The 26,263-nt window shown below is 37.5% G+C and overlaps 2 protein-coding genes, 1 long non-coding RNA gene and 2 pseudogenes across 11 annotated transcripts; 3 read left to right on the plus strand and 2 right to left on the minus strand.

Moving 5' to 3' along the window:
* Nucleotides 1–214: 214 nt before the first annotated feature.
* On the plus strand, nucleotides 215–7,815 carry LOC147292330 (uncharacterized). Its single transcript, XR_015120183.1, has 3 exons — nucleotides 215–288; nucleotides 440–566; nucleotides 7,708–7,815. It is a non-coding gene; the product is annotated as an uncharacterized LOC147292330 (long non-coding RNA).
* LOC147292331 (uncharacterized) lies at nucleotides 1,662–6,301 on the plus strand. Of its 9 annotated transcripts, none has more exons than XM_086233736.1 (8): nucleotides 1,662–2,037; nucleotides 2,125–2,153; nucleotides 2,931–3,009; nucleotides 3,372–3,421; nucleotides 3,544–3,636; nucleotides 4,441–4,502; nucleotides 4,617–4,733; nucleotides 6,127–6,301. In XM_086233736.1, exons 5-8 carry the CDS (start codon nucleotides 3,622–3,624, stop codon nucleotides 6,245–6,247), a joined length of 315 nt encoding a protein of 104 aa, XP_086089862.1. In that variant the 5' UTR covers nucleotides 1,662–2,037; nucleotides 2,125–2,153; nucleotides 2,931–3,009; nucleotides 3,372–3,421; nucleotides 3,544–3,621; the 3' UTR covers nucleotides 6,248–6,301. The 9 variants fall into 9 exon arrangements, 8 of the variants coding, with proteins under 8 accessions (XP_086089862.1, XP_086089864.1, XP_086089863.1 ...); XM_086233738.1 differs by having other exon boundaries at nucleotides 1,662–1,985; nucleotides 2,931–3,014; XM_086233737.1 differs by having other exon boundaries at nucleotides 1,662–1,985.
* A 322-nt stretch (nucleotides 7,816–8,137) lies between the features above and the next one.
* On the minus strand, nucleotides 8,138–15,789 carry LOC147292332 (uncharacterized; annotated as a pseudogene).
* Nucleotides 15,790–19,046: 3,257 nt separating this feature from the next.
* Nucleotides 19,047–21,501, plus strand: LOC147292333 (uncharacterized; annotated as a pseudogene).
* Nucleotides 21,502–22,649: 1,148 nt separating this feature from the next.
* LOC147292334 (putative helicase MAGATAMA 3) lies at nucleotides 22,650–25,641 on the minus strand. Its single transcript, XM_086234360.1, has 6 exons — nucleotides 25,467–25,641; nucleotides 25,211–25,294; nucleotides 24,947–25,121; nucleotides 24,711–24,843; nucleotides 23,499–23,641; nucleotides 22,650–23,058 (listed from the first exon to the last, which is right to left on the minus strand). Exons 3-6 carry the CDS (start codon nucleotides 25,100–25,102, stop codon nucleotides 22,795–22,797), a joined length of 696 nt encoding a protein of 231 aa, XP_086090486.1. The 5' UTR covers nucleotides 25,103–25,121; nucleotides 25,211–25,294; nucleotides 25,467–25,641; the 3' UTR covers nucleotides 22,650–22,794.
* Nucleotides 25,642–26,263: the final 622 nt, after the last annotated feature.

Here is a 26,263-nt window from a genome sequence, read left to right on the forward strand (position 1 = left end):
CCTTGGATGAGATCCGTTTTCTTTTATTTTTCTTGTTTTCCCCTTTCTTTTGACTTAGTAGTTCTCAAAACCTTTGAGCAATTATCTTTATTCCTTTTTTATTGTGGATAAAATTTGTTTTAAAACTCAAACGCCAATTCTCAATATAGCCAGAGCACCTCTTGGGTGATGCGGAGTCTGCAACAAAAAAACTTGGGATAGACAGGGCTCATAACTCAGAAGGGATCGTATTTTTTCCAGTCACTCTTGGCTAGCAATGCACAGTTGGCATTCGGTTATGACTGGCCTGTAACTGATCCTCATAGATATATTGAGGCATAACAATTATGCACAACCAGTCAACCACTCGAATATATTTTTAAATTTCCTTTAAAAAAAAAAAAATATATATATATATATGATATGCTTTGTAAATTTTCAATTGGTGCTATTGTTGCAGGTTGCAGGTTGCAGATCGACATTAATCCTTTAGGTGGTATTAAGACGGCAATGAAAAGGATACCCCCTGCTTGGGATATTGCTTGGGTTCCATCAGAGAGCCTTTCACTGAATGACGCATTGAAAGTGTAAGCAACATTGAAACATTTTCTTCAGATATCCTCTACTTCTTGGCATAGTTTGTTCTTTGGAATGTTATTTAGTATATTCACAATATGTGAGTCCGAGACCTAAATTCAATAAGAATGTGTCAACTTACCTAACCATATAGGTGATATACTTATGATGCAAACACTACTAGGAAATACCCCGTTAGATATCACTATATAGATATCAATTTTAACGAAATAGATATTTTAAAAGCTTTTAATATCAGTTGGGTTTTTAAATTTATAAAATTGATGTCTAAACATATTTATATATGGACAAATTTTAAAATCTGATATCTAAAATTTTTGGTAAAAGTTAATTTTATGTAAAAACTGATATCTTTACCCTTAACTGATATCTTTGTTTCAGCTAAAAAAAATTAGAATAAAAATCTGAAGACAAATTAAATGTTTTGACTATATATATTCCCAACACTTCACTCGATGCTTACCCCTCAAGCACAAACAACTCTCAGACTTTACTCACACCCTCACTGATTGAGACCACACTCACCGTCCTCTCTCTTGAGCTTGTTCTCGTTCTCACGGTCGAAGTCGCCGTCGCGTGGTGGACCTTGGCGTCGGCGTCAATGGTCAACTGCGCGCGATCTGCCTCATCGTCTTGGGTTGCACAATCCAAAAGGATTAGTCATCTCTCCTGGGTTCTCTCTTTCTCTCTATCTCATCTTTTCCTTTTTTCCTTCTGAATCTCTTTCTCACCTCCTATTCATCTCTCTTCAATCTCACAGATCTAATATCTCTGATCTGTCGTTTACATAGCCCAGATCTACTCTCTCTCTTTGGGTTTTTGGTATAAAAACTTTGATTTTCATTTAAAGTTTCTCCAGCCATTGAGCGACCCACCATTCTACCATCGGAGCCACAACCATTTTTGGTGATTTTTTTAATTTCTCATTTTTTTATTTTCTGACAATTTTTTCTTTTTGTTTTCTATGTAGTATTTATTTGTTAATTTTAGTTTTTATTTTATGCAGGTTGTTGATCGTGCTTGCTTGAGGTAAGGAAATACTATCTTAAATATTTTAGTTTCTCTGAGGTTTTCAATTAGTTGCTCTGTATTCTCTATTTTATTGTTGTTTTGGTTACCAATTCACAGAATAAGTTTGATTAGTGAGGAATTTCTCAAAGTTTTTCCTCTTATTTTTTGAAATAGGGTTTTGAAATGTGGAGAGGGAATGGAGAGCTCTGAAGCGTTCTCCCAAATCCCGCCGACAACAACAACCACATGGATCACCATCGCCACCACCACAATCCTCCTACTCTCAACCAATTCATTCATCCCTTGAAACACCCAGCACCCTTTGTTCTCTCTGTTTCTGTCACTCTCTCACTCCCTCTTTGCCTGATTCATCCTCTTGGTCATTATCAATTTCTGAGGTAAACCCTAACTCCCAATTTCTAAGGTAAACCTTAACTCCCAATTTCTGAGGTAAGTGATTTCTTGAATTCAACATTTTGTCTTTAATTTTAGGAAACCTAACTCCCAATTTCTCTAACTTCTCTCTCTACATCTCAGATCGAAAGAAATATTATAATCTTTCTCAGGTACTCTCTGACCCATTTTCGTTCTTTCTTCATTTTTTTTATTTAATTGTTTTTACTTAATTAGAAATCTTCTAGGGTTTGTTTATGCTTTTGCATGTGATCTTAAATAGCTATGAATGAATTCCTTAATACTATATTTTGAGAAGCCCATGGCAGGGTATCTGAATCTCCCAGTTTCCAGGACCAGGTCCACAATAATTTTGCTAGGAATAATATATCATTTTCAACATCAACTAGGACTATACATTAAGTAGAATCTAAAGTAAAGCTCCCCACTTTTTGGGTATTTCGTACCTCCCAACATATTTTTGAGGCCATAATTTGTTTGATATTGATAATATATGGTAGAAGCTGAACTTAGTTTTGCAAATTTATCTTTTTAAAACCCATCTATAGATCCCAGCAGAGCACCAGAGCATCAAAACGCTAAACGCCCTAAATTTGCAGGGGAATATCAAATATATATGATTTTCTTTTACTAGAAGTTTCATATGCAACCTCTAAATAAAAGAAAAAAAAGTACAATCAGACTTTTCTTATTTTGATGTACACCTAGTGTCAAAAGTTATGTGCATATTGCACCCAAATGGAATTTTCCCCTCTCCTCCCTCTTGTTAATGCATCAAAGGAGAAAATTGTAGTGGTAAGATTGAAATGGAATTCATTTTAACAAGAACACTAAGGCTTCAAAACCCAAGAAGGACTACAATTAAGTATCGTCATCGGTATGTGCAATTTCATCCTTACTAAATGGGCTATATGGTGTTTAATCAACAGGTTGGGTCAAGATAGAGGGTGCAAGTTCAGCTCTCATAAAGCATAAAGGCAAGCCTAAAGACAGAGATAAGATATATAAGTAAGGTGATTACTTGTACAGTATTTGTTCATTGCTGGTATAAATTAGAGTCTTATCCTTGTTTTGTATCTTTGTTCTTTGTTTTTAATAGACATATGAAGATTAATCATGACAAGGTTAAATGTTTTATATAAAATGTGTATAATTCATATCTATTGCTTAGAAAGTAATTTTTTGGGTGTTGTTGGTGTTTAATTATTTTAGGTTTTGACATTCTCTCTGTATATGATAATTTTGTGGTATGCATGTTAGGGTAAATTTTTGTTGTTGTCAATTTTCATTAACAAAATGTTATGATGTGCTACTTGTCTTTGTTGATATCTGGAGCTTCTATCATATTTCATTTTTCCCTTATTGCTCAGATTTTCATTGGTGAAATTTCAAAGGCTCTTTCATCGAAAATGGTAATATGGTATGATGTTTATGATGCATTTATTTCTCTTTACTTACCAAAATCGCATCTTCTCGTTTAATTTTTTTCCCCTATGTTCATCAACCTCTTTACTGATTAGGCCTTTTATGCTGCTTTTCTAGCTTATGGAGATTGTTAGTGTCTTTGGATGTTTAAAGGCATACCACTTTGCGGCCGATCAATGAGGAACTTAATGAATCATGTGTTCTGTGGAGGTAATGAAGCACATGTTACAACTCTTGTTAGTTTTGGTTTGTCGTAAATTCACTAGAATGGGTCCCCTGTATATGATTGGAAAAATAGTAATGACCTTTTGTGCATTAGAAGTGTTCACTGTTTTTATGGTAGTTGACATTATGCCTATGGTTTAGAAATGATCTTTTGTATAGGGGGAATGTGGGGGGATGTATGATGTAATCTAGATTGGCAGGGTGATATATAGCTTTATGATCTTTATGAGAGGCTGTGTGCCATGCATCATGAGGAAACAATGTTAGTAATGGTTTGCCACTAACGCTTTATGACCTTTGTGCCACTAACGCTTCCACAAAACAGTAATGGTTTGATTCATTTAGCATTGGACTGCCACATTAGTTGGCTTGCTAGTTGTCTACATCAATGTCAGGTTTGATGAAGTTAGCCAACCATACTATTTTTGGGGGTGCTGAAGACCAATAGCCACCCCATTTTGTACAACCATCAGCATTGTAGTGACTGCATGTATAGTGGCAATTGGTCTAGCCAACTCAATTTAGTTGCTAATGGAGCAATAGATGTAGGAAAAAAATGGTGAGTGATGCCCATATTTGTTATAGTGTATGGCCTTGTTCTCTAAGGCAGCAATTGCCTAAGGAATGAACCCTTTTGTGTTTGTGGTTTATCGCCAAGCTTTTGCCTCCATAGCTTTGGCTCCATTTGCTTTCTTCTTTGAAAGGTATATATTTAAGTGAATATTGTTTCATAAACCCACTTCAATTTAAGTGAATATTGTTTAATTTTTATTCTGAATTACTTTGCAGGTCGAACGAAGTTCCTTTTTCCTACACCCTGCTCTGCAAGATTTTCTTGTTTCTGTATTTGGGTATGATTATGAACTTGGTTTTGTGCCATAATTAATTTCAGTTATCAACATTTCAATTACGTGCTCTAGTTTTGTTCTAGTTGCAATCATTCACACTGATAAATTTAATTTTAGGATCACCTTGAGTTTAAATCTTTACTATGTTGCAATCAACTACACCTCTGCAACATTTGCTGCAGCCATCACCACTACAATTCTTGCAATTACTTTTGTCATGGCAGTTTTACTAAGGTAATAATTGGCAGTTGACTAGCAAATGCTTCTTCTTTTTTGGATTGAAAATGAAAGAAACTAAAATGGGAACACCAATTTTTTATCATCAGGATGGAAAGCGTTTCAATAAAATGGACTTGTGATATTATTGTCTCCCAGGCATTTGAATATTGAAATAGGACAGTCAATCAAACGAACACAAGATGATCAACTAATTGATTGAATTCTTTAATTCAGAGAATAAAACTAAATTGGAGTAGTTGTGATATTGTTGGCTATAAATATTAAATAGTTTGCCCTTCTCTGTTTGGCTATGCACAGATCTGCAAATCAAAGAGGAGGGCATTAATATGATTGTAGATCTACAGATCAAATAGGAGGCTTTGATCTGTACGTAGATTTTTTTAGGAAAATAAAATTGCAGCAGTAAGCCAAAAAAATTATGTTTATCTTACTTTGCAAGTGTTGTATTTGTGTTCTGTTTATACAAGAAGCCTGCCAAACTGAACTACTGAATCCCAAGTTTAGTCATTTTATTCTTTGTATCATTTTGTTTTATTGCTATGATTGGAAATAGTTATGCTGGAAATGTTATATCAGTTGCTTTACATTTGTTTGATTGTCAACTTTAAAAGTAATCAGCTAGTTACTGCAAACATACATATGTTAAGGTCTGCAATCAGTATATCAAATGTCTAATAGCTGACATTTTTGTGGTTATAGATATCATCAAGTGAGCACTTTCTTGGCAATATAATGCTAGAAGTTAAAGTGGCTACCCCAAAGGTTTTATAAATTCAGCATTGCATCTTTCCTCATATATTTCACCATGCCAGCGCCATATCCACGTCGTATACACTGGTGGATTTATAAAACTAGAGATATCCTGGCTTGAACTGCCCTGCATATATTTATCCTTTGCATGAATGTTTGCAACTTTGCATGTTGAACTTGGAACTGCCCCCTGCCATATTGAATTTCCAACTCCATGCAATGACTTTTTTTATTTCATGGATATGCAGCTTAATTTATAGGAAACTAGGATATGGTTTTGTTAATCTTTAAATTTGAAACTAGTTTTGGATTGGTAGGAAGCTAGGATATGGTTTTGGTTGTTGTAAATCTAGTAAATTGAACTTTAAAGCTTGCTGGACCATCACATGTACTTAAGCTTGTTGCTGGACCATCACATGCAACTCTTCCTTTTGGATTTTGGATTGCTATCAGCTGTCTTCTTTTTTTGAATAATTGCATGTCTAGGCGGCTGTGATAGCATGCAACTAGCCTTGTATTATTTGCCCTCAGCCATGTATAGGTTTTGGGATTGCAGCAAGAGCATAACTTTATCATTTGAATATATAATTGCATATCTTTTGGTGGCTGATCATGCACTTGTCTTTAATGTTTTCAGTGGTCTAAGTCGAAGAACAAGCGGACTGGTTACACCTAAGCCCAGATTGGTGAAGTCTGAGTTGAATGGGGAGACTATGTCACTGAGAATTATTTTTAGACATGTTGGTATGCTGTTTTGACGTACATTTTGTGGATATGGTATGAGTGTTGCCATTCCAATATTTTGTAAAGGAAAAGGCAGAATTTAGAACTAGCTAGCTAGCTAACTAGTGTGCATAATGTAGAACTAGTCATGCCTTATATTTGTGCATATTTTTGAAGTTGCTTTGGGGGTTATATATGAATTAGGGTGATCCCTACTTGTAGAGGGATTTGTAATTCATTTTATTTTTGTTAACTTGAATATGGGTTGAAATTGAATGTTGGATGAAATTTATGAAAGCATTTAAATTGCACAAATTGGATATTGCAGGTTGGAACTTTTATATCAAATATTTGGCAGGAAAAATTGATATCTAACAACTTATTTTATTTTAATTTTTTTTAATTAAAAAAAATTTATAATATCAGTTAAACACTGATATCTAATGTCTATTAAATCTGATATTTATATATGTATATACATCAAAATAACAAATAACACTGATATCTAATATTATTTTTATATCGCATTATAACTCAAATATGATGTTTAAGAGACTTATAATATCATAAACAACGAACAAATAGATATCTAATGTGTACATATATGTCGGTTTTAGTTACAAATCCGATGTGTTAAAAATATTACATATCGTTTTAATAAAAAAAGTGATGTAACAACTTACCAAATATAACATTTGATGAGTTTACAATATCGAAAAATAGAACCAAACGGATATTTAATATACCCTTTAATGTCAGTTTTTGAAAAAATAATGATATTGAAAGTATATTACATATCGGAATCTGTTCATTTAGATAGCAGAAATTTGAAAAATCGATATATTTTATTTATCAACGATATCAGATATTCAACAAATAGGATGTCTAATTTGTTATAGACATCGGCCCAAAACTGATATTGAAAAAAGGGTACATTAGATATCACGTCTGCCCTTATCGGTCGAAAACCTAATAGACATCAGTTTTCCACTTATATTTAATGAGGTATTTCTTAGTAGTGAAATCCCACTCAAATGGGCCTTGTCTGCATATATCAGTCCCAAAAATTCTGACCTACAAGTTCACTATTTTTGGATGGTTTAGGGAAAATCCTTGTAGTCCAACCATATTTTGTATTGGTAAATTTCAAGAATTTTCAGAAGCATATTATGTCCTGAGTGAAAAGCTTATCCATTATATCATATACTGACTTGTTCTGATTCTCTCTTTTCTTGGTAGAGGATGTTAGGTTGATTACATAAACTCCAGCGCCAGGCAAATAGAGTAAAGAACCAAATTCGTTTCTTACCAATATTTTCTCATTAGTAGAGTGGTCTTTTTTCTCTTGATTTGGCTAAATCATATTGAGTAGTTCCAACTGTTAATTTATCTGTTTCTTTGTAGATTTGCCAACTGATCAAAGTTGTTTCAAGTTTCAACTTATACTTAGAACTGTATCGTACACTTGCACCTGATGCATTTTCAATCCTCACAGGTCAGGTACACTATTTCAGCTGCTCTGAAGAGCTGCTTACTAGTTGCTGCTCTGAAGAGTTGCTAATTAACAGAAAAGAGAATAAAGCAGTGTAGACTGTGTAATGTAAGGCCAACTTCTTTATTTGGTTGTGTCATTTCCATTTGTCTGGAACTGAAAGAATAGTTATTATTGCTATTTCATAACATAAATGATAAATCCTCCCACTAAATCCAAAGTAGTGGGACACTTGGAGTATAAATACTTACAAGCACTTGTGTGAGTTTATGCTAATGTAATAAGTGAAAAAGAAAAAATACAAAAAGCAGCTCTCTCACCTTCTACATATAGAAACTTTCTTTTGAATGATAAATGTCCTATATTCATATCTGCTAAATCTAATCAAGATGCGGTTCAAAAAAGTTTACAATGAATAATTGGTAGACGGTCATCACATAACATGGGCACAATCACTAGCCTCGCATATCATAGCCGCTGTCTCTTGGTTTAACTGACTTGCGGAGTCAGGTTGGAGCTTAGAATACTCTTCCCAGACAAATGCTGCAGCTTTAGCCACATGCTCAGTGTCTACAAGTGCAACACAACATCCTCGAAATCCAGCGCCGCCACTGCCACTGAACCGTGCTCCAATTACACCAGGAGCCCTTAGAAGGACCTCACGCGGTTGTATCAGTGGTTCAAACCTTAAGCAATCACAACAACAAAACAATTGATGGTCATTTATCATCATGAGGCTGTGAGACTTGACAGCACTTTCAAGCCGCAACAAGATAAACCCCATTGGCCAAGTTCCAAATGCAAAGGATGGTACAAGAAATTTATACTCATATATCAAAATCTAGGCACAAATAATTTAGTTTATATTTCACTTAAAGAAAGATAATAAATAATACCTCATTCATAGTTTTGAATAGAACTTAGGCCAGATTATGTAATGAGCATTCCAAAATCCTTGAACCTGCCTGAAGCCCAAGCGTTAATTCTTGAAACAATCACATTATGTTAAGTAGCTAGAAGTTAATAAAGCAAAGAACAAAACACAAGTTAGAATGACAAGCCCTTTTCAAGTTAGATTATTGTACATAAATGATAATACCTTTGATAACACGCATATTCTCTGAGAAATAATGCTCTGCTCTCTTGGCTAGATTAGGTTCTAATATGTTCTGCAAGTATAAAAATGGTATTTGATCTTATGTACTTTTCTGTATTACAATAGATGTACATATATAGGACAACCAAACTTGGTGACCAAGACAGATCCACAATCAGTGGGGAAGAATCCTATATACAAATCTTCTAATAAATACAATATATACATAATAAAGGAAAGATTATAGACTTGATTCTCAACACTCCCCCTCAAGTTGGAGAGTGAATGTTCTGAAGTCCTAACTTGCTACTCAATGAGTCAAATCTTTCCTTTCCCAATTCTTTGGTGAAGATGTCTGCCAATAGTAAATGAGAAGGCACATAAGATGTAGAAATCAAGCCATCTCGTAACTTCTCACGAACGATGTGACAATCTATGTCTATGTGTTTTGTTCGTTCATGAAATACAGGATTTGCAGCTATGTGAAGGGTCGCCTGGTTGTCGCAGAATAATGTTGCAGGTCTTGTGTGATCAACCCTCAAATCCTCCAAAATATAGTGTAACCAAGTCAGCTCTTGACAAATTACCGCCATGGCACGATATTCAGCTTCTGCTGATGAGCGAGCAACATTGGGTTGTTTCTTGGACTTCCAAGAAATTAAAGAATTGCCTAAAAAAACACAATAACCTGAGATGGACTTCCTGGTAGTTGGACAACTAGCCCAATCTGAATCGCAATAGGCCTTCAAAGTGAGATCATTTGTAGCAGGAAAAAAAAGACCTTGACTTGGTGTTCCTTTGATGAACTTTATGACATGTAAGGCCGCTTCTAGATGAGGTTTTCTTGGCTGGTGCATGAACTAGCTCAGTGTACGAACTGCGTATACAATGTTCGGTCTTGTCACCGTAAGGTAAATAAGCCTACCCACTAGCCTTCTGTATCTTGTGGGATTATTGCGTATTTCTCTATCTGTAGGTGTAAGTTTCAATTGTTGCTCCATGGGAAATTTTTCTGGTCTTGCACCTGTAAGACCTGCATCTTTAAGAATGTCCATGGCATATTTGCGTTGGGAAATCAAAATCCCCTTCTTGGACCGTGCTACTTCTATTCCCAAAAAGTATTTTAGGTCACCGAGATCCTTAATACGAAAATGCTCATGGAGAAAACCTTTGAGAGATCTTTTTTCCTTTGGGTCATTTCCTGTGAGGAGGATGTCATCTACATAAATTAGAATTGCATTAAAAGAGTTGCCATGAACCTTTGTGAAAAGTGAATAATCAGCCTTAGACTGCTGAAAACCTGCAATATGAATGGCATTAGAAAATTTGGAGAACCAATTTTGAGATGCCTGTTTAAGCCCATATAAGGATTTTTTGAGCCGACATACTAAGTTCTCCCCTTGTCGATGAAGTCCGAGCGGAGGAACCATATAAACTTCTTCTTCAAGATCGTCGTGGAGAAAAGCATTCTGGACATCAAGTTGATGAAGGGACCAGTGGCGAGAGGCAGCAACGGCGAGAAGACAACGAACGGTGGTAAGCTTGGCCGTGGGTGAAAAAGTTTCAGTGTAATCGACCCCTTCGATTTGGGTATAACCCTTGGCCACAAGTCGAGCCTTGTAGTGCTCGATAGTCCCATCAGCGTGGTATTTAATTTTGTAGACCCATTTGCACACAATGGGTCATTGATCAGCAGGTAAGGGAACAAGAGTCCAGGTGTTATTGTTCTCCAAAGCCTCGAGTTCAAGAGCCATAGCTTGTTGCCATTGGGGATCCTATTCGGCTTGTGCAAAAGTAGCAGGTTCTGTATGTCCTGAAATGGCAGCTAGGAAAGAACGATGCGAAGGTGATAAACAGGAATAAGAAACATAATTACACAAAGGATAACGCGTACCTTTAACAGGAAGTAGCTCCGAGTCAGACAATAGAACCTGAGTGTGCAGCATGGCAGTAGATATTTGATAGTCTTGGTGCCATAATGGGGCTTGGCGAGTGCGCATAGAAAAACGAGTGGGAAGTGGTGGTGGTGGTGGTGACGGTGTGGGAAGTTGTGGAGAGGAGGACACCGGCTCCGACAGTGCAAGAGAGACAGAAGTGGAAGGAGACACAGGCTCCGATGGTGGGCTGGAAGGAGCTTGTGTAGAAACAGGAACATACGCTGGTATAAGGGATGATGGGATGACTGGTGTGTCTTATAGTGGAAGCAGAAGCACAGTTGAATCTGATTTGGAAGCACAGCCTTGAGATGAAAATGGAAAGACCGTTTCATGAAAAGTGACGTTTCGACTAGTGAAAAATTGCTTGGTCGTCATATCATATAAGCGTATCCCTTTTGTCCGTAAGGATAACCAACAAAGGCACAACGTCGAGCACGTGGATCAAACTTTTGGATATGATTGACTGTGGTAGCATAGTAGAGGCAACCAAATACCCGCAGATGATCAAAAGTGGGTGAACGATTATAGAGTAGTTGATAGGGTGATTGTCCTGCCAACAATGGAGTGGGTAATCTGTTAATGAGATAAACTGTAGTTAAAACACATTCAGCCCAAAAAATTAAAGGTAAGTGGGCTTGAAAACGCAAAGCACGAGCCACTTCGAGAATGTGGCGATGCTTTCTTTCAACAACCCCATTTTGTTGGGGTGTGTAAACACAAGAACGCTGGAAGATAACACCATGTTCAAGAAAAAAATATTGGAGCGAAAGAAATTCACTACCATTATCTGTTCTAATAGTTTGAACAGATTGTTGAAATTGAGTGTGAACAAAGGCAAAAAAATGTTTTAACAAAGATTGGGTCTCAGACTTACGGCGCATTAAAAAAACCCAAGTGCATCTAGTGTAATCATCCACAACAGTAAGAAAGTAACGAGCACCAGAATGAGAACTAGTTTTATGGGGACCCCAAATATCACAATGTATTAAAGTAAATGGTTCATTAGAAACAAAAGAACTTGAAGGAAAAGGGAATCTTGTTTGTTTTGCTAATGGGCAAACATCAAAATTATTAGTAGGAAAAGAAATGGAAGGAATTAATTTAGAAACTAATTTGAGCCGAGCAAGGGAAGGATGCCCGAGACGCTGATGCCATAAATCTAGGGTGGCTGTGATATTATGAATGGTCGGATTGGAGGAGGTAGGAGATATGTAATAGAGGCCACCACGCTATTCACCCTTGCCAATCATCTTCCTCGTAGCCAAGTCCTGCAAAAGACAAAAATTAGGGAAGAATAGAGCACAACAATTCAAAGATTTAGTAAGTTTACTTATCGACATGAGATTGATATCAAAAGAAGGGACACAGAGAACATTTTCTAATGAAAAATTTGTGTCAAAGGAAATTTAACCTATTGACTCTATAGGAGCAGTAGCACCATTAGGTAAATTGACAGGAGGAAGATGTGAAACAGACGGTTTAGATAAAAAAGAGGAATGAGATGTTATATGGTATGTCGCACCACTATCGAGGATCCATTTAGGAGTAGAAGAAGAGTTACTAGAAAGAATAGGATTAGACAGACCTGCTGCGTTTGCATAAGACTAAACATTGTCTGATGGCTGATTTTGTTTGTTTATCATGGCTGCAATCTGTTGGCATTGCTCAGAAGTGAGGTTGGGTGCAACACTTTGAATGTCTTGCATAGTCGAAGACTGAACATGATTAACGGCAGAGGTACTCCTGCGATTTGAAGCACCAGAATGCATACCAAGATTTGTAAAATTCCCTTTGTTGTTTTCTTTGTTATTGTTGCCCTTATAAAATCGATGTCTAGGAGGGAAACCGTGCAATTTGTGGCATGTATCAATGGTGTGAAAATCTCTATAGCAGTAGGTACAATGGAGTGGAGTCTGATTATTTGGACGAGCAGGAGTGCTTGGTTTGCTGAACTTGACTGCATCCATCATGGAGGTATTATCGAGAACAGAGGAACCCAATTGTCGTTGCTTATCATCTTGCAAAACTAGAGAATAGGCCTTACGAACGGTTGGAAGAGGCTGCATAAGAAGAATCTGTCCTCTAGTTGCTGCATATGATTCATTGAGTCCCATGAGAAATTGCATAAGCTTCTCACTCTCACGCTGCTCAGTCAAGGTTTTCATAGCACCACATGAACAAGTAGGTGAATCCTTGTAAGATGAGAGCTCATCCCAAAAGCCCTTAAGCTTTGTGTAATAAGAAGATACAGACATCTGATCTTGTGAATGAGAGGCGATTGCCTTTTGGATCTGATAAATACGAGGGACGTTGCTTTGTGAGAAGCGTTCTTTGAGGTCTTCCCACACGTCATGTGCGGTTTCGGCATAAAGAACACTGTTAGCAAGATCGGGCTCAACAGAATTAAGGATCCATTATAAAATTGTAACGACCCGACCCAAATTTTCACTAGAAATTTAATTTTTTTATTTAACTATGTTTTTAAGAGATTTTTTTTTAGGGTGTGGAATTGCATTTTAAAGATTATGAGATTTATTTGGAAAATAAAAAGGGGTTTTGATTTAAATATTTATTTTTGTTTTAATTTAAGCTTGACCAAAAGTTGACTTTTAAAATAAATGGGTTTTCGACTTTGACCTTGGGTCCGTTAGATAGGTTTCGATCCCCCGAGTTCATAGACACGTAGCACGCTTCGATCCGAGTTACAGATTGGAAGATATGGGCGTTTGAAGCGAGGGGCAATTTCGTAAAATGACAAATTGGGGTTTAAAAATCAGATTTTCTAGACTTCTCTCTCTCTCTCTAGAACCTTCTCTCTCTCTCCTTTATATATCTCTTTCTCTCCCGTTTTCCTCCACTCCCGCACCCCTCCCTTGCGCCCACGACCCAGCAACCGACCACCACCATCACCCAGCTCGCCGTCGACCACCACTCGCCGACCTGGCCTCTGGCTCCGGCGAGCTCCCCCCCCCCCCCAGACGCCGAACACCCCCCGGCCTTCTCTCTCCCCGAGTTCTCTCTCCCTTCTCTCTCCTCTGCACGGGGCCAACCCAGCCAACCCAGCCACTTTTGGCGGCTGTTCCATCGACCCCGACCACCGGCGATCTCCCCCGTCGGCCGATCAGCTCGGCCCGACCCTCCTCCAGTCAGCCCAGCTCCCACACGCGCGAGAACGAGGCCAGAGGAAGCCCAGCCCGCCGCCACTGCTCGCCGGATTCCGGCCAAATCTCAGCCCATTTCATCCATATTTTTGGCGAGACGACCGTGGTTCGTGACGATCCGGCGGAGGATCGAAGCTAGGGCTATCACTGTGAGTGGACTTTTGTTTTAAAAACATTTTGTTTATTTTATGGTTGAATTTATTTGCTTATCCCGAGTTTTATTTGAGCATGGATTGAGTAAAATATTTTGGGGTTGAATTTGTTATAAGTGATTATGATTTTCAAAGTTTACATTTCCGTTAGTTTGACTAATGTTTTTACTTTAAGTTTTATTAAATGATTTTTCATACGAGATTGACGAATAAATGTGGTTTTAAGAGTCGATAGAGATATACGATTTCAAAAGTGATTTATACAAGAATTTATTGAAAGGAAATTGATTTCAAAGTTTTGAGAAAGCCTTGAGTTGATAGCAAAAGGTGTGAGAATCTCATTGGGACTTTTCATTTTTAAGAAATTATTTTGCGTGGCATTGAGATATAAAAAAATGGTTTTCAAACCACCTTTGCAGTACCCTCCAGGTTTCAGATTTAAAAGGTCTTTGGGACCCATCACGATGCACATATAGGCTTTGGGCCGTGTGTTGGGATGTTTCGCCCTTTGGGGGCCGCTCTGCGTGCACGTAAGACAGAATTTGTGGCTCTGCATGCGTATGACAGATTCTCGGCTCTGCGCATGTATGACAGATTATTTATGGCTCTGCATGCGTATGACAGATTCTCGGCTCTGCGCATGTATGACAGATTATACGGGTAACTGACTGGTGTGTGTTTTCAATTGTTAAGTATTTTAAGTGATGATCTTATGACAGCAAAGGTTTAAGTAAGACGGTTTCAGTTGAATAGTTTATTGATTTTTAATATGTTGAGAATGTTTGAAAAGAAAGTTTTCAGATCAAGTTATTTATTTATAAATTGACAATATCGATTTCAGTTTGAGAACTTGGATTTTCGAAGTTTGATTTTCAGCTCTAGATTCTATTATTTTACTGAAAAATGGTTTTAAAAACTGGGGGATTTCAAAGGACATTCTAAGGTTTTAGAGTTAAACGTGTGTAAAAGGGTTTTTCTGAAAAGATATTTAATCTTTGATTTTCGTCTCCATTTTACTGTCCACTCACTGAGCCTATCTCACCGTTTTCTTGTTTGTCTTAAATTGTCCCCCAGATAGTAGATTTGGTGGAGGTCGAGCCAATCACGTCGAGGCAGTTGCAATCATCTCCTTAGTCGGACCCTGTAGGCGCCATTTAATTTTTTGTAAAAATTCCTTATAATAGAATAGCAGCTCTGATAACCACTCTGCAAATTTTAAGTTGGATTTCTGTGAGATTGTTGGGTCTGAGACCCTATTTGGTTGCGGTAGAGGTGGTTGCTGTATAAAAGTGCTTTTTAACAGGTTTGAAATTATGGGTTAGTCCATTTTCAGGGAAGGTTCTACCAAATTTTCGGTAGGATTTTCCTTGATTTTGGATTCCCGCAGGACCTCTCCAGATTTCAGGATGAAATCCGGGGGCAGTCCTGTCAAAAATCATATCATTGCAGCATTTCCAAAGGGAGAATTATGCTAGATCAGTCTGTGAGGAAGGATGTTCAAGAGTGCCATCAATAAAACCACTTTTATTTTTAGCGCTGAGAGCTATGCGCAAAGATTGACTCCAGGTACCGTAGTTTTCTCCGTTCAAAGGCTTTGAAACAAGCGTGAGACCAGGGTGGTCTGAATGATGGATAAAAAATGGGCTTGAGGTATCAGTACCAGTCCCTAAGCTGCCATCATTGTTTTTTGTTGGTACAATATCTTTTGTTGGTACAACATGTGTGATTGTGTCCTCCATGATAGATGGTGAGAGAAAGTAAGGACAAACACTCCTTAAAAGTTTCTATCACAAAGGAATGGAAGATGGCATTTCTGTAGACAATCAGAAAATTGAAGCAGTGAAGAATTTGCCCAAACCACGTACTATCCACGATATCAGGAGCTTTCATGGTTTCGCTTCTTTTTATCGAAGGTTTATTTCTCATTTCAGCGCCATCATGGCTCCGGTACTAGAGTGTATGAAAGGAGGCAAGTTTTCTTGGAATCAAGATGCCGACATTGCCTTTGAAGATATTAAGCAACGACTGAGTTCTGCACCGTTACTTGTGTTGCCTGACTTCTCCCAGTTGTTTGAACTTTCTTGTGACGCTTCTAAAATTGGTGTTGGAGCTGTGTTAAGTCAGGGGGGAAGCCAATAGCATACTTCAGCGAGAAATTGAGTGGTTCTAGGCTGAATTACAGCACCTATGACTTGGAGTTCTATGCGATTGTTCAAGCTCTTAGGCATTGGAGACATTATTTGATTCATAAAGAGTTTGTTTTGTATTCCGATCATGATTCTTTGAAGTATATCAACAGCCAAGAGAAGTTGTCAGCCACACATGGTAAATGGGTGGCCTATTTACAAGAATTCACATTTGTATTGAGATACAAAGCTAGTGTACATAATCCGGTGGCTGATGCCTTAAGCCGCCGATCATCATTCCTTGCTACCATGAGGGTGCAGGTAGTGGGTTTCGATTCCTTTCAAGACTTGTTAGCAACTGACCCTTTCTTTTCTGTTATACTTGAAGATGTTTTCTGGCCGTCCATGCGTAGAGAAGTGTATCGACTCGTGAAACGGTGCCGAGTTTGTCATGTTTCTAAAGGAAAAGCTACAAATGCTGGCCTATATCTACCTCTGCCTACCCCAACAAAACCATGGGAGGATGTGAGTATGGATTTTGTACTTGGTTTGCCTAGAACATAGCGAGGTGTCCACTCTATTTTTGTGGTCGTTGATCAGTTCTCCAAGATGGCTCATTTCATAGCATGCAAAAAGACAACTGATGCTCTAAAAGTTGCTCAGTTATTCTTTCGTGAAGTATACTGACTTCATGGTCTCCCAAGTTCTATAGTTTCTGATCGGGATACTAAGTTTATGAGTCACTTTTGGGGGAGCTCGTGGAAATTGGCCAACACCCAGCTGAAGTTCAGTAGCACCTATCATCCTCAATCAGAAGGGCAAACTGAAGTTGTGAACCGTTCTTTGGGAGATTTATTACGTTGTATGGTGGGAAAAAATATCAAAAGTTGGGATCTTAAACTTTGTCATGCTGAATTTGCTTTTAATCGTTCTGTCAATCGAAGTACTAGCATGTGTCTTTTTCTTATTGTGTATGGCTTGATGCCTAGAGCACCACTTGATTTACTTCCAGTTCCTCACAAGACCAAACTAAATGGGCGAGCTGAAGATTTCATTGACAATGTGCAACACTTGCACCAGCTGACTCATACACGCCTTGAAGACACCAATCGTAAGTATAAGGCACATGCAGACACCAAACGACGTCTTATGGAGTTCAGTGTTGGTGATTTTGTGTGGGCTGTCTTGACCAAAGATCGGTATCCAGCTGGGGAGTACAACAAGTTGTCTGCACGCAAGATTGGTCCATTTGAAATTGTGGCAAAAATCAACCCGAATGACTATCGTTTGAAGTTGCCTAGTCATATCCGCACGTCCAATGTGTTCAATGTCAAGCATTTGGTCCCTTTTCATGCAGATAGTGATCCTCCTGACATTCCAACTTCGAGGTCGAATTTTCTCCAACCCGGAGAGGATGATGTGGATACCATAGCATCTACATTCATGAACCAATGAGATATGAAGCATTAAAGGATCGATGGAAAGGTTACTTGGAATAAGAAAGGTTATTTGGAATAAGAAGCACTAAAGGCTCTAGATTTTATTTCTCTGCGTCTGTTTGTGTCTTGAAGGGTTTTATTCTATTTATTAACTTATTTATTGGTCCAGTGAACTTGGTTTTTGTCCAAGTTACTGCTCTTATATTTATATGTCTTTGTCAGTCATGAAAGGAACGGATTTTACTTTGATGAAATCAATCTACAATTAAAGTGAGTTTATCTCTCTTGTTAAGTGTCTTTCTCTTTTAGAGTTTGCTGCTTGTTCTTCTAGTTCTCTGTTTTACAGAGTGGTACTAAAGACGAAGCACTTGGGGTTTTCAGGTCTCTCCTTGCACTTGGAGACAGTGTTTTCAAAAGCGAGCTTCAGGTGCGCCTCAAGGCGCTAGTCATGGCGAGGTGGCGGCCGATTGCTCACGACGTCGCCGGACTGTGTAAAATGACTGAAAGGCGACGACAAGGTGCAGATAGCGTACGCCTCGTGACGGAAAGGCGTTGAAGGCGTGAATGGCGACGCTCTGCGGGATTTAAAAAAAAAAAAAAACTCTCAGTCCCAAAACGACCTCGTTTTGGGCTGAGAGTTTAATAAACTCCTTCAGTCTATCAGTCCTTCCCCTTTCAGCTGTTCTCTCAACTTCTCAAGACTGTTCTCTGTTCTGGGTTCTATCTTCACGACGACACAGTGGCTGGGTGGTCTCGGACTTGAATCGATCGAGTCATCTCTGTTCTGTAATCGATCTCTCATCAAGTCTCAATCTCTGTTCTGCGCAGCTAGCCAGCAAGGAGCCCTTTCCTCTCTCAACTCTCAAGTCTCAATCTCTCTGACAGAGTCTCTGTGCGCAGCAAGGGGTCTCCATCTCTCATTCTCGACAGCAGAGGTAGGACCCAATTCATCTCTGTGCGCAGCTAGGAGTCTCGAATCTCGATCTCTCATTCTCGGTAACAGAGGCAGGAGAACATTCATCTCTGTGCATAGCTAGGAGTCTCGACTCTCGATCTCTCATTCTCGGCAGCAGAGGTAGGACTGCAGGAGCCCATTCATCTCTGTGGCACAGCTATCCTGTATGTTTGTTTCTAACTTTCTTGATTTCTTCTCATCTGTATAACTGAATTGAATTTGTGATTATGTGATTATGTGAATAACTGAATATTGTGAAATTCATGGAATTGTAAAGTGCAGTGAATAATGAATATGTGATGTGTTTTGGGCAGAGTATTGTGAATAGTGAATACTGAGTATTGTGAATTGTTGTGAATTTTTGCTGGTATTATATTTGTGATTCTGTGAATATTGTGTGTATTGTGCATTGTTGTGACTTGTGAGTATTGTGAATATGTGATGTGTTTTGGACAGATATTTTTTGATAAAAAATCATGAGTTGAAAGGATTTTGCTTGGAAGTATGCAAAAGAGGTTGGTGGAGAAAAATATATATATAAGGTGCAAGTATTGTGATCAACAATGCAATGGGGGTATTTCTAGGCTGAAAGAGCACTTAGCTCACACTCATAATGGAATGAGACCTTGCAGCAAAGTCCTAGATGTTGTGAAGTTAGAGTGCTTTGGAGCTTTGAAAAAATTTAAGGATGCAAAAGCAAGGCAAACTGAATTGCTTCGTGAGATTGGAGAGGCTCATGGTGGGTAGAGGGGAGTATAGATTTGGATTCTCTTCATTCAAAGAATTATGGAATTTCAGGAAGTGGGAGTAGTCCTACTTCTGGGATTCGTATGGTTCAATCTAGTGCTGAGCAAAGGGTCAAAGGACCCATGGATAGGTTTGTTGTTACGAAAGCACGACAAACCACTTTAAATTCGGCATATAAAAAAGAAGAAAGAAAGGAAGTTGTGTCGAAAGATTGGGCGCTTTATTTTCGCAAGAGCACTTGCCTTTAATGTTGTGAATGATCCTTATTGGCTGCCTATGGTTGAAGGGATTGCTGCTTATGGTCCTGGGTTCAAGCCTCCTAGCATGCATGAATTGAGGACATGAGTTCTTAAGGAAGAGGTTGCAGATATTACTATGTTGATGAATGAGCATAAAAAAGCTTGGGAGCAATATGGATGTTCCATTATGTCTGATGGTTGGACTGATGGAAAAGGTAGGGTTCTAATTAACTTTTTAGTTAATAGCCCAAGTGGTACTTGGTTTTTGAGATCGATAGATGCATCCGATACAATAAAAAATGGGGAATTAATGTTCAAGTATTTGGATGATATTATTGAAGAAGTTGGGGAGGAGAATGTGATTCAAGTAATCACGGACAATGCTTCGGTTTACAAGAATGCAGGAAAGAGGCTAATGGAAAATAGAAAGAAATTGTGGTGGACTTCATGTGCGGCACATTGCATTGACTTGATGCTAGAAGATATTAGCCAATTGAAAGTTTTTGATAATACAATCAAACGTGCCAAGCAAGTGGTCAAATTTATTTATGGACATTGTTGGGTTCTTGCCTTAATGAGAACTTACACTAACAATAAAAAGATTGTTCGTCTGGCAATAACAAGGTTTGCTACTTCTTATCTTACTCTTCAAAGTATGTATAAGCAAAAGCAACCTCTTATGACTATGTTTAATTCCAAAGAATGGTGTGAAGGTCCATTTGCAAAAAGTCATGAAGGTATTGTGGCTCGTTCAACTATATTCTATAATCCTAACTTTTGGTCTCATCTAGCATTTTGTATCAAGAGTGTTGTTACATTTGTATCTGTTTTGAGAGAAGTTGACTCAGAGGAGAGACCAGCCATGGGATATATCTATGAGTTGATAGATGCTGCAAAAGAGAACATTGCAATCAATTGTGGACAAGTGGAAAAAAGGTACAAACCAGTATGGAAGAAAATAGATAATAAATGGGCTCCACAACTTCATCAACCTTTACATCCAGCTGGTTATTATTTGAACCCTCAATTCCACTATTCAAACAAATTCTCAAATGTTGAAGAAGTGAAGAATGGTTTGTATGCTTGCATGGATAGGATGTTGGATGGTGATGAACGTATTAAAGCCGATATCCAATTGGATTTGTATGATGCTGCACATGGGGAATTTGGAAGTCAAATTGCCATCAAATCTAAGAAATTGAGATCTCCAGGTATTGCATTTAACATATAGTATCATATTTTATTTTATTAAGTGACATTAAATAAATATCAAATTGAATGACATGATTTTATTAATAGCAAATTGGTGGCTGCGTTTTGGGAGAGGGACACCCGAGTTGATGTCATTTGCGGTGCGAGTACTTGGCCTTACTTGTAGTGCATCTGGGTGTGAGAGGAATTGGAGCACTTTTGAGTCGGTAAATTTCTGTTTTTTGTGGTGTGAAAAAGTGAATGTGTCAAAAGATTAATGTGCTTCTAATATTTATATTCTTATGTTTATTCTAGATTCATACAAAAAAAAAAAAGGAATAGACTTGAACATCACAGGCTTAATGCATTAGTCTATGTGAAGTATAATACTTCTCTCTCTTTAGAAGGAGAGCGAAGATGGACCCGATACTAGTTGATGACATTGCTTCTGATGATGAGTGGATTGCTAAGGGAGAAGAACCCACTTCCAACCAATCTTACTTGGCTTAGTTCACAATAACTATTTGAAACCGATGCCATAAGAAATGTGCCAATTGTGACCTATGAAAGTATATTAGACCGAGAGTCCATTCCTACTCCTCATGAATTCATTCCTACACCTCGAGAGTCCATTCCTACTCCTATTCCTGAGCCTACTCCTAGTGAGCCTATTCATGATGTGCCTATTACTCATGCTAGTTCATCTTCAACTTTAAGGAATCGAAGAAGGTTTGAAAGCTTATGTAAGTATTAAATTTAAATGTGAACTATGGAGTGAAGGCTACATTTGATGTGTACTTTTTAGTTTTTAACCATTATTATTATTTGTTAATTTGAAATTCCAATTAAATGTGTAAGTAAAGGTCGTGGAAAAGTCAAGGCCCTTCTCAAGGGTCTTGTGAATGATCTTGTTAGATCAATATGCTTGTTTGGATTTCTATTTAATTTGAACAATATTATTGAATTTGATATGTAATATGGATGATTTTTATTTATGAATGACAATTAATGTTATTTTTTAGCTATATAATTGTTTTTATAATTTTTTTATTATTATATTTTCTTTATGCCCCAAAGGCTTACGCTATACGCGTCAAGGCTTACGCCTCGCCTTGCGAGACTGCAAACGCCTCACGTGACGCTTTTGCGTCTGAAAACACTGCTTGGAGATAGTGGACCCAATCACACAACTTCATTTAGATATTTCCCCTTTGACGCCTAACGCTGCATCAAAACCCTACCCTAAAATCTGTACCGATGAAGAAGCCCAAGCCGAAGCCCATGCCCGATGATTGGGACCTTTCTAAATACAATCCAGATGAAATAGAAGATGGACGCGGTGACAGTGAAAGCGACGAAGATGATGAGTATAAGGAGACCATCGAGCGTGAAGTGAAGGAGTATACGGAAGAGCCAAAAGAGGATGACGGCAGAAGCTTTGTTTCTCCTGAATTATCTGATGATGAACTTGATCGAAGGTTTGAGCTCGACAAGAAGCTGAGGAAAGAAGAAGCAGCGTAGAAGGAAGAAGAAGACGCAGCAAAGAAGGAAGAAGAAGTATCAAAGGGGAAGGAACAAGAAGAAGCGATGAAGAAGGAAGAAGAAGCATCAAGGAAGAGGAAGCTGAACAGTGAGGAAAAAGATGGAAAGAGGAGCAAGTTCAACGCTGATCCAAAGGAACAAGTGAACGACCCTGCTGATCCAAAGGAACAAGCCTCTGTTAGCGCTGAAAGCAACTGAGTGAAGACGATGTTACTCTAAATTTTTCTAAATTCATCTTTTGTCCTTTTATAAACTGAAAGTTCATCTATAAACTGAAACCCAAAGTTTCATACTTTTAATCAAGAACAAGAAGAATCTTGATTTTGATGTGAACCAAAATGATGATTGAACTTAAAGTTCAAAATCTTCAATTTTTATTTTATTTAAGGGTCCTACTATATGAAATCCTCAACATCAAACTTGAACATCAAGCTTGAACTTATGATCAATGGAGTCAAAATAAAAAACATGAATTTTCTAAAATCGTACACAACAAAAAGAACTATCAACAAAAGGAAAAACATGCACCAACAGATATGAAAATTATTAAGAAAAGCAGTACCTTTGAGGTGTAAAAGAACCTGTCTGCATCACTAATTGAAGTAACCAAAGACTGCATTCTCCACAGCCTTGGACAAGATTTAACTGCATCTATATTCAAATTCGTGACTTCTCCTGCCAAATACATTCTAATCCTAATAGAAATTTCTCCGCAACTTTCAACCAAAGCAAGTGCATAGATTGTTGGGAGTTTTGTATCCCCTTGAAGCTGCAATAAGCAATTTCCTAAGTGATTAAGTAACCAAAGCAACATAATATAAATTACTTTTTTAAATAAACAGTCTTTTTTGGTTGATGAAACCTAAAGTGAAAAACTAAAACCCATCATTCCCATTCACCAGGTCCCCAAAGTATGGATACCTCAAACCATGTCTTGTTAAAATATAACTATGCCCAACTACTTCAATTTTGCAAAACAAAAACAAAAGGCAGCATCTCAAAATTTATTTTCCCTTTCTTTTTCATAAAAACAAAGACAACACATTGTAGAGAATCAAAATGTTTCCAAACTTGTTATACTAATAGAGTAGTATTGTGAAAACGAATTGTTTTTAATGATATAAGAGTTTAATAATTCTCGGAGAGCACTATGCGATACATGCAAGAGAAGCAATAAAGAATTAAACACAATGAGTTTAATTTGATTACATTTTGTTTCGAAAGAAGCAAAAGATCATCCGTTGATATTGATTCCTTGTCCTCCATTTCACTCTTCTCATAGGTAAGAGTTGCTAAGTAAAACCCATCAACTTCAGTGCAGTCCACGACCAACTTTCTCTTGGTGTCTTCTACTGCAATATTTCATACAAATAAATTATACGCATGGGGAGTGAGAGTATATTTAAAATAAATAAAAAAAATACCTAATGCTATTAAGAATGTTGCTGACTTTTGAGACCCAAAATCAGCATAAAATTAAGGGCATGTTTGCTAAACTGGGATCGGATTGAACATGAATCAAAATTAGAAGGTTTCAAAATGAGTAGGAATCAGAATGAGAATGTGCAGCGGTTGGGATTTTGCCATTCCGACCAGGGGTCGGTCGGTAGGCGGTTTGGGACTGGCAGGTCGGTAATCGTACCGACCCCAGCCCTAAGAATTTTCATTGACTTGTTTACTAAATATCATGAATTGGAATGAAAATAATGTTGATTCCTATAAAAGCAATTCCTAACTAACATGAATCAAAATTAAAACCAATTTGATTACTAAAATTCCCTTGTGCAAAACAAATTATGTTTTCTATCAACTGCTTTACTAATCACAATAATTCAAAAGAAAATTCTATTTATAGTCAACTAAATACTTTCAGAAGCCCCATGCTTAAACTCAAATTGCACGATGAACTCATCAGATGAACTACTACAGGAAAGAAGACAAATTCGAAAGAAGACCCACTTAATAAACCCTAAACTAACTGTTGTTACCCAATTAAAACTTTGTTTTTCGTTAAATTATTTCGTGTTTTTAGATTTATTTAGTTTTTTTAAGTTTATTAAATTGTATTTAGTTTTTTCAAGTTTTATTAAATTTTTTTATTTTATCCCTTCAATTAAAATTAATTTTCTTTATATTTAGAGGACTTTTTTTTTCAGAAAAAATGGAAGGGTATTTTTGACACTAAAATTTTCATTCCGATTCCCCCTCTTCCAAACCGGACCCCCCTAAGGAATCTCATTCCCCCAAAATCAAGAATTAGATTCTCATATGTTAGTAAACACATGAATGGGAAAAGGAATGATTCCCATATGTTAGTAAACATATGAATCATTCTCATTCCTGGTTAGTAAACATGCCCTAAGTGATAAATTTTCTTGACAAACAAACAAAAAATGAAAGAAAAAAAGAGAAAAATAATACATTTATTAATAATATGAGCTTTGACTTCTTCAAAAAGTAGAGGTTCATAAGTAGAGATATAGTCATCGACATCTTCGTAGGTGTCCTTCACTCTTCTAATTCCCAAATCATCCACTGTCTTTCCCTTATTTTTCTGCTTCCCAAACCAATTCAAATGCATCAATTTCAATGTAAAAAATAATAAATACTCACATACATATATATACATATATCATAGAGAAAGAAATAGAACTTACGTTGGATTCTTGGAGGAGGAAGAAATAGTCCCAACTGAGAACAATTTTGTAGAAACGGACAATGGAAGTGTCTTCTTGAAGCTGACTCGAATCCTGGACCTGATCTTTAATCCTACACGGTTTAATGATGGGATGGGAGCCTTTGTACACATCCATTGAGAGAGAGAGAGAGAGTCTGATATGGAGGTCGATTTTCACTGAGAAACTTTCTTTTTTAAAAATAAATTTCGCATTAAAACAAACTCTGAATTTCAACCCCTTCACCTTCCAAGAAGAAAAATGAGGTTACAGCCTTTGTACACCGGTCAAGACGTCTGACGGCGCAAAACTGAGGAAGAAGAGAATCACCTAATATCTGAAATATATTAGGGGGTGTCTCCTAACTTGATTTTCTGAAAACTGTCTTGTAAATTGAAAACCCGAAATTAAATCTTATACTTTTAACATCTGAGAATGTGTCTGATTATAGAATATGAAAACAAAACCTAAAAGAAAAATAAGAAATTAATATATGAGTAACCTGAAACTCAGGGTGACGGCGCAGGTACCAGAGAAGATGAACGACACTTTCCTTCCAGGTTGTTCCCAGGTACTAGGGCTTCAAATTCTCCCAATATAGATGTGACCTAGGTTTTTAGAAAGAGAGATAAGGATTGCGAAAAGGAGAGATACAGAGGGAAGTAAAGAAACGGTGAAAGAAGAAGATGAGAGAGAGATGGAAGAAATCTAATCCCAGGGATTCGCAGAGATTAAGTGGGTATGGTAATATTATCTCCGTCCCGCCTTCCCATATACCTGCTTAATAAAAATAGGCAAATTACACAAAATACATCAACTAATCACTCTATTTCATTTGAGTACTTCAATAAAAAAAGTTGTTCGTAGGTACTTCAATTATTGATTTTGTACACTCAGGTACCTCCGTCAACTTTTCCGTCTAGGTGGCATTAACTGTCCACGTGGCACACTGACATACTTTAAAAAAAATGTCACATGAACAAAAAAATAATAAAAAATGAAATAAACTTTAAAAAATGAAATAATTATTTTAAAAAACTAAAAAAATTAAAAACACAATAATTAAATTAAAAAAACAAAAAAATAAAGAAAAAATGGAACATTGTTGCAGCACCCCTCCCTCTGCCTCCCACCCCTCCCAGCCACCCACCCTTCCTACCCCAGCCACCACGCCGTCGACCCCAACCACCACCACGCCGACCCACCTGGCCATCCACCCTCTCTTTCCTCGCCCTTCTCCTATCTTCTCTCTCTCTCTCTCTCTCTCTCTCTCTCTCTCTCTCTCTCTCTCTCTCTCTC

Source organism: Dryas octopetala, chromosome 2 (genome assembly GCF_963921425.1).
Source record: "Dryas octopetala chromosome 2, drDryOcto1.1, whole genome shotgun sequence".
Classification (NCBI taxonomy): Eukaryota; Viridiplantae; Streptophyta; class Magnoliopsida; order Rosales; family Rosaceae; genus Dryas; species Dryas octopetala.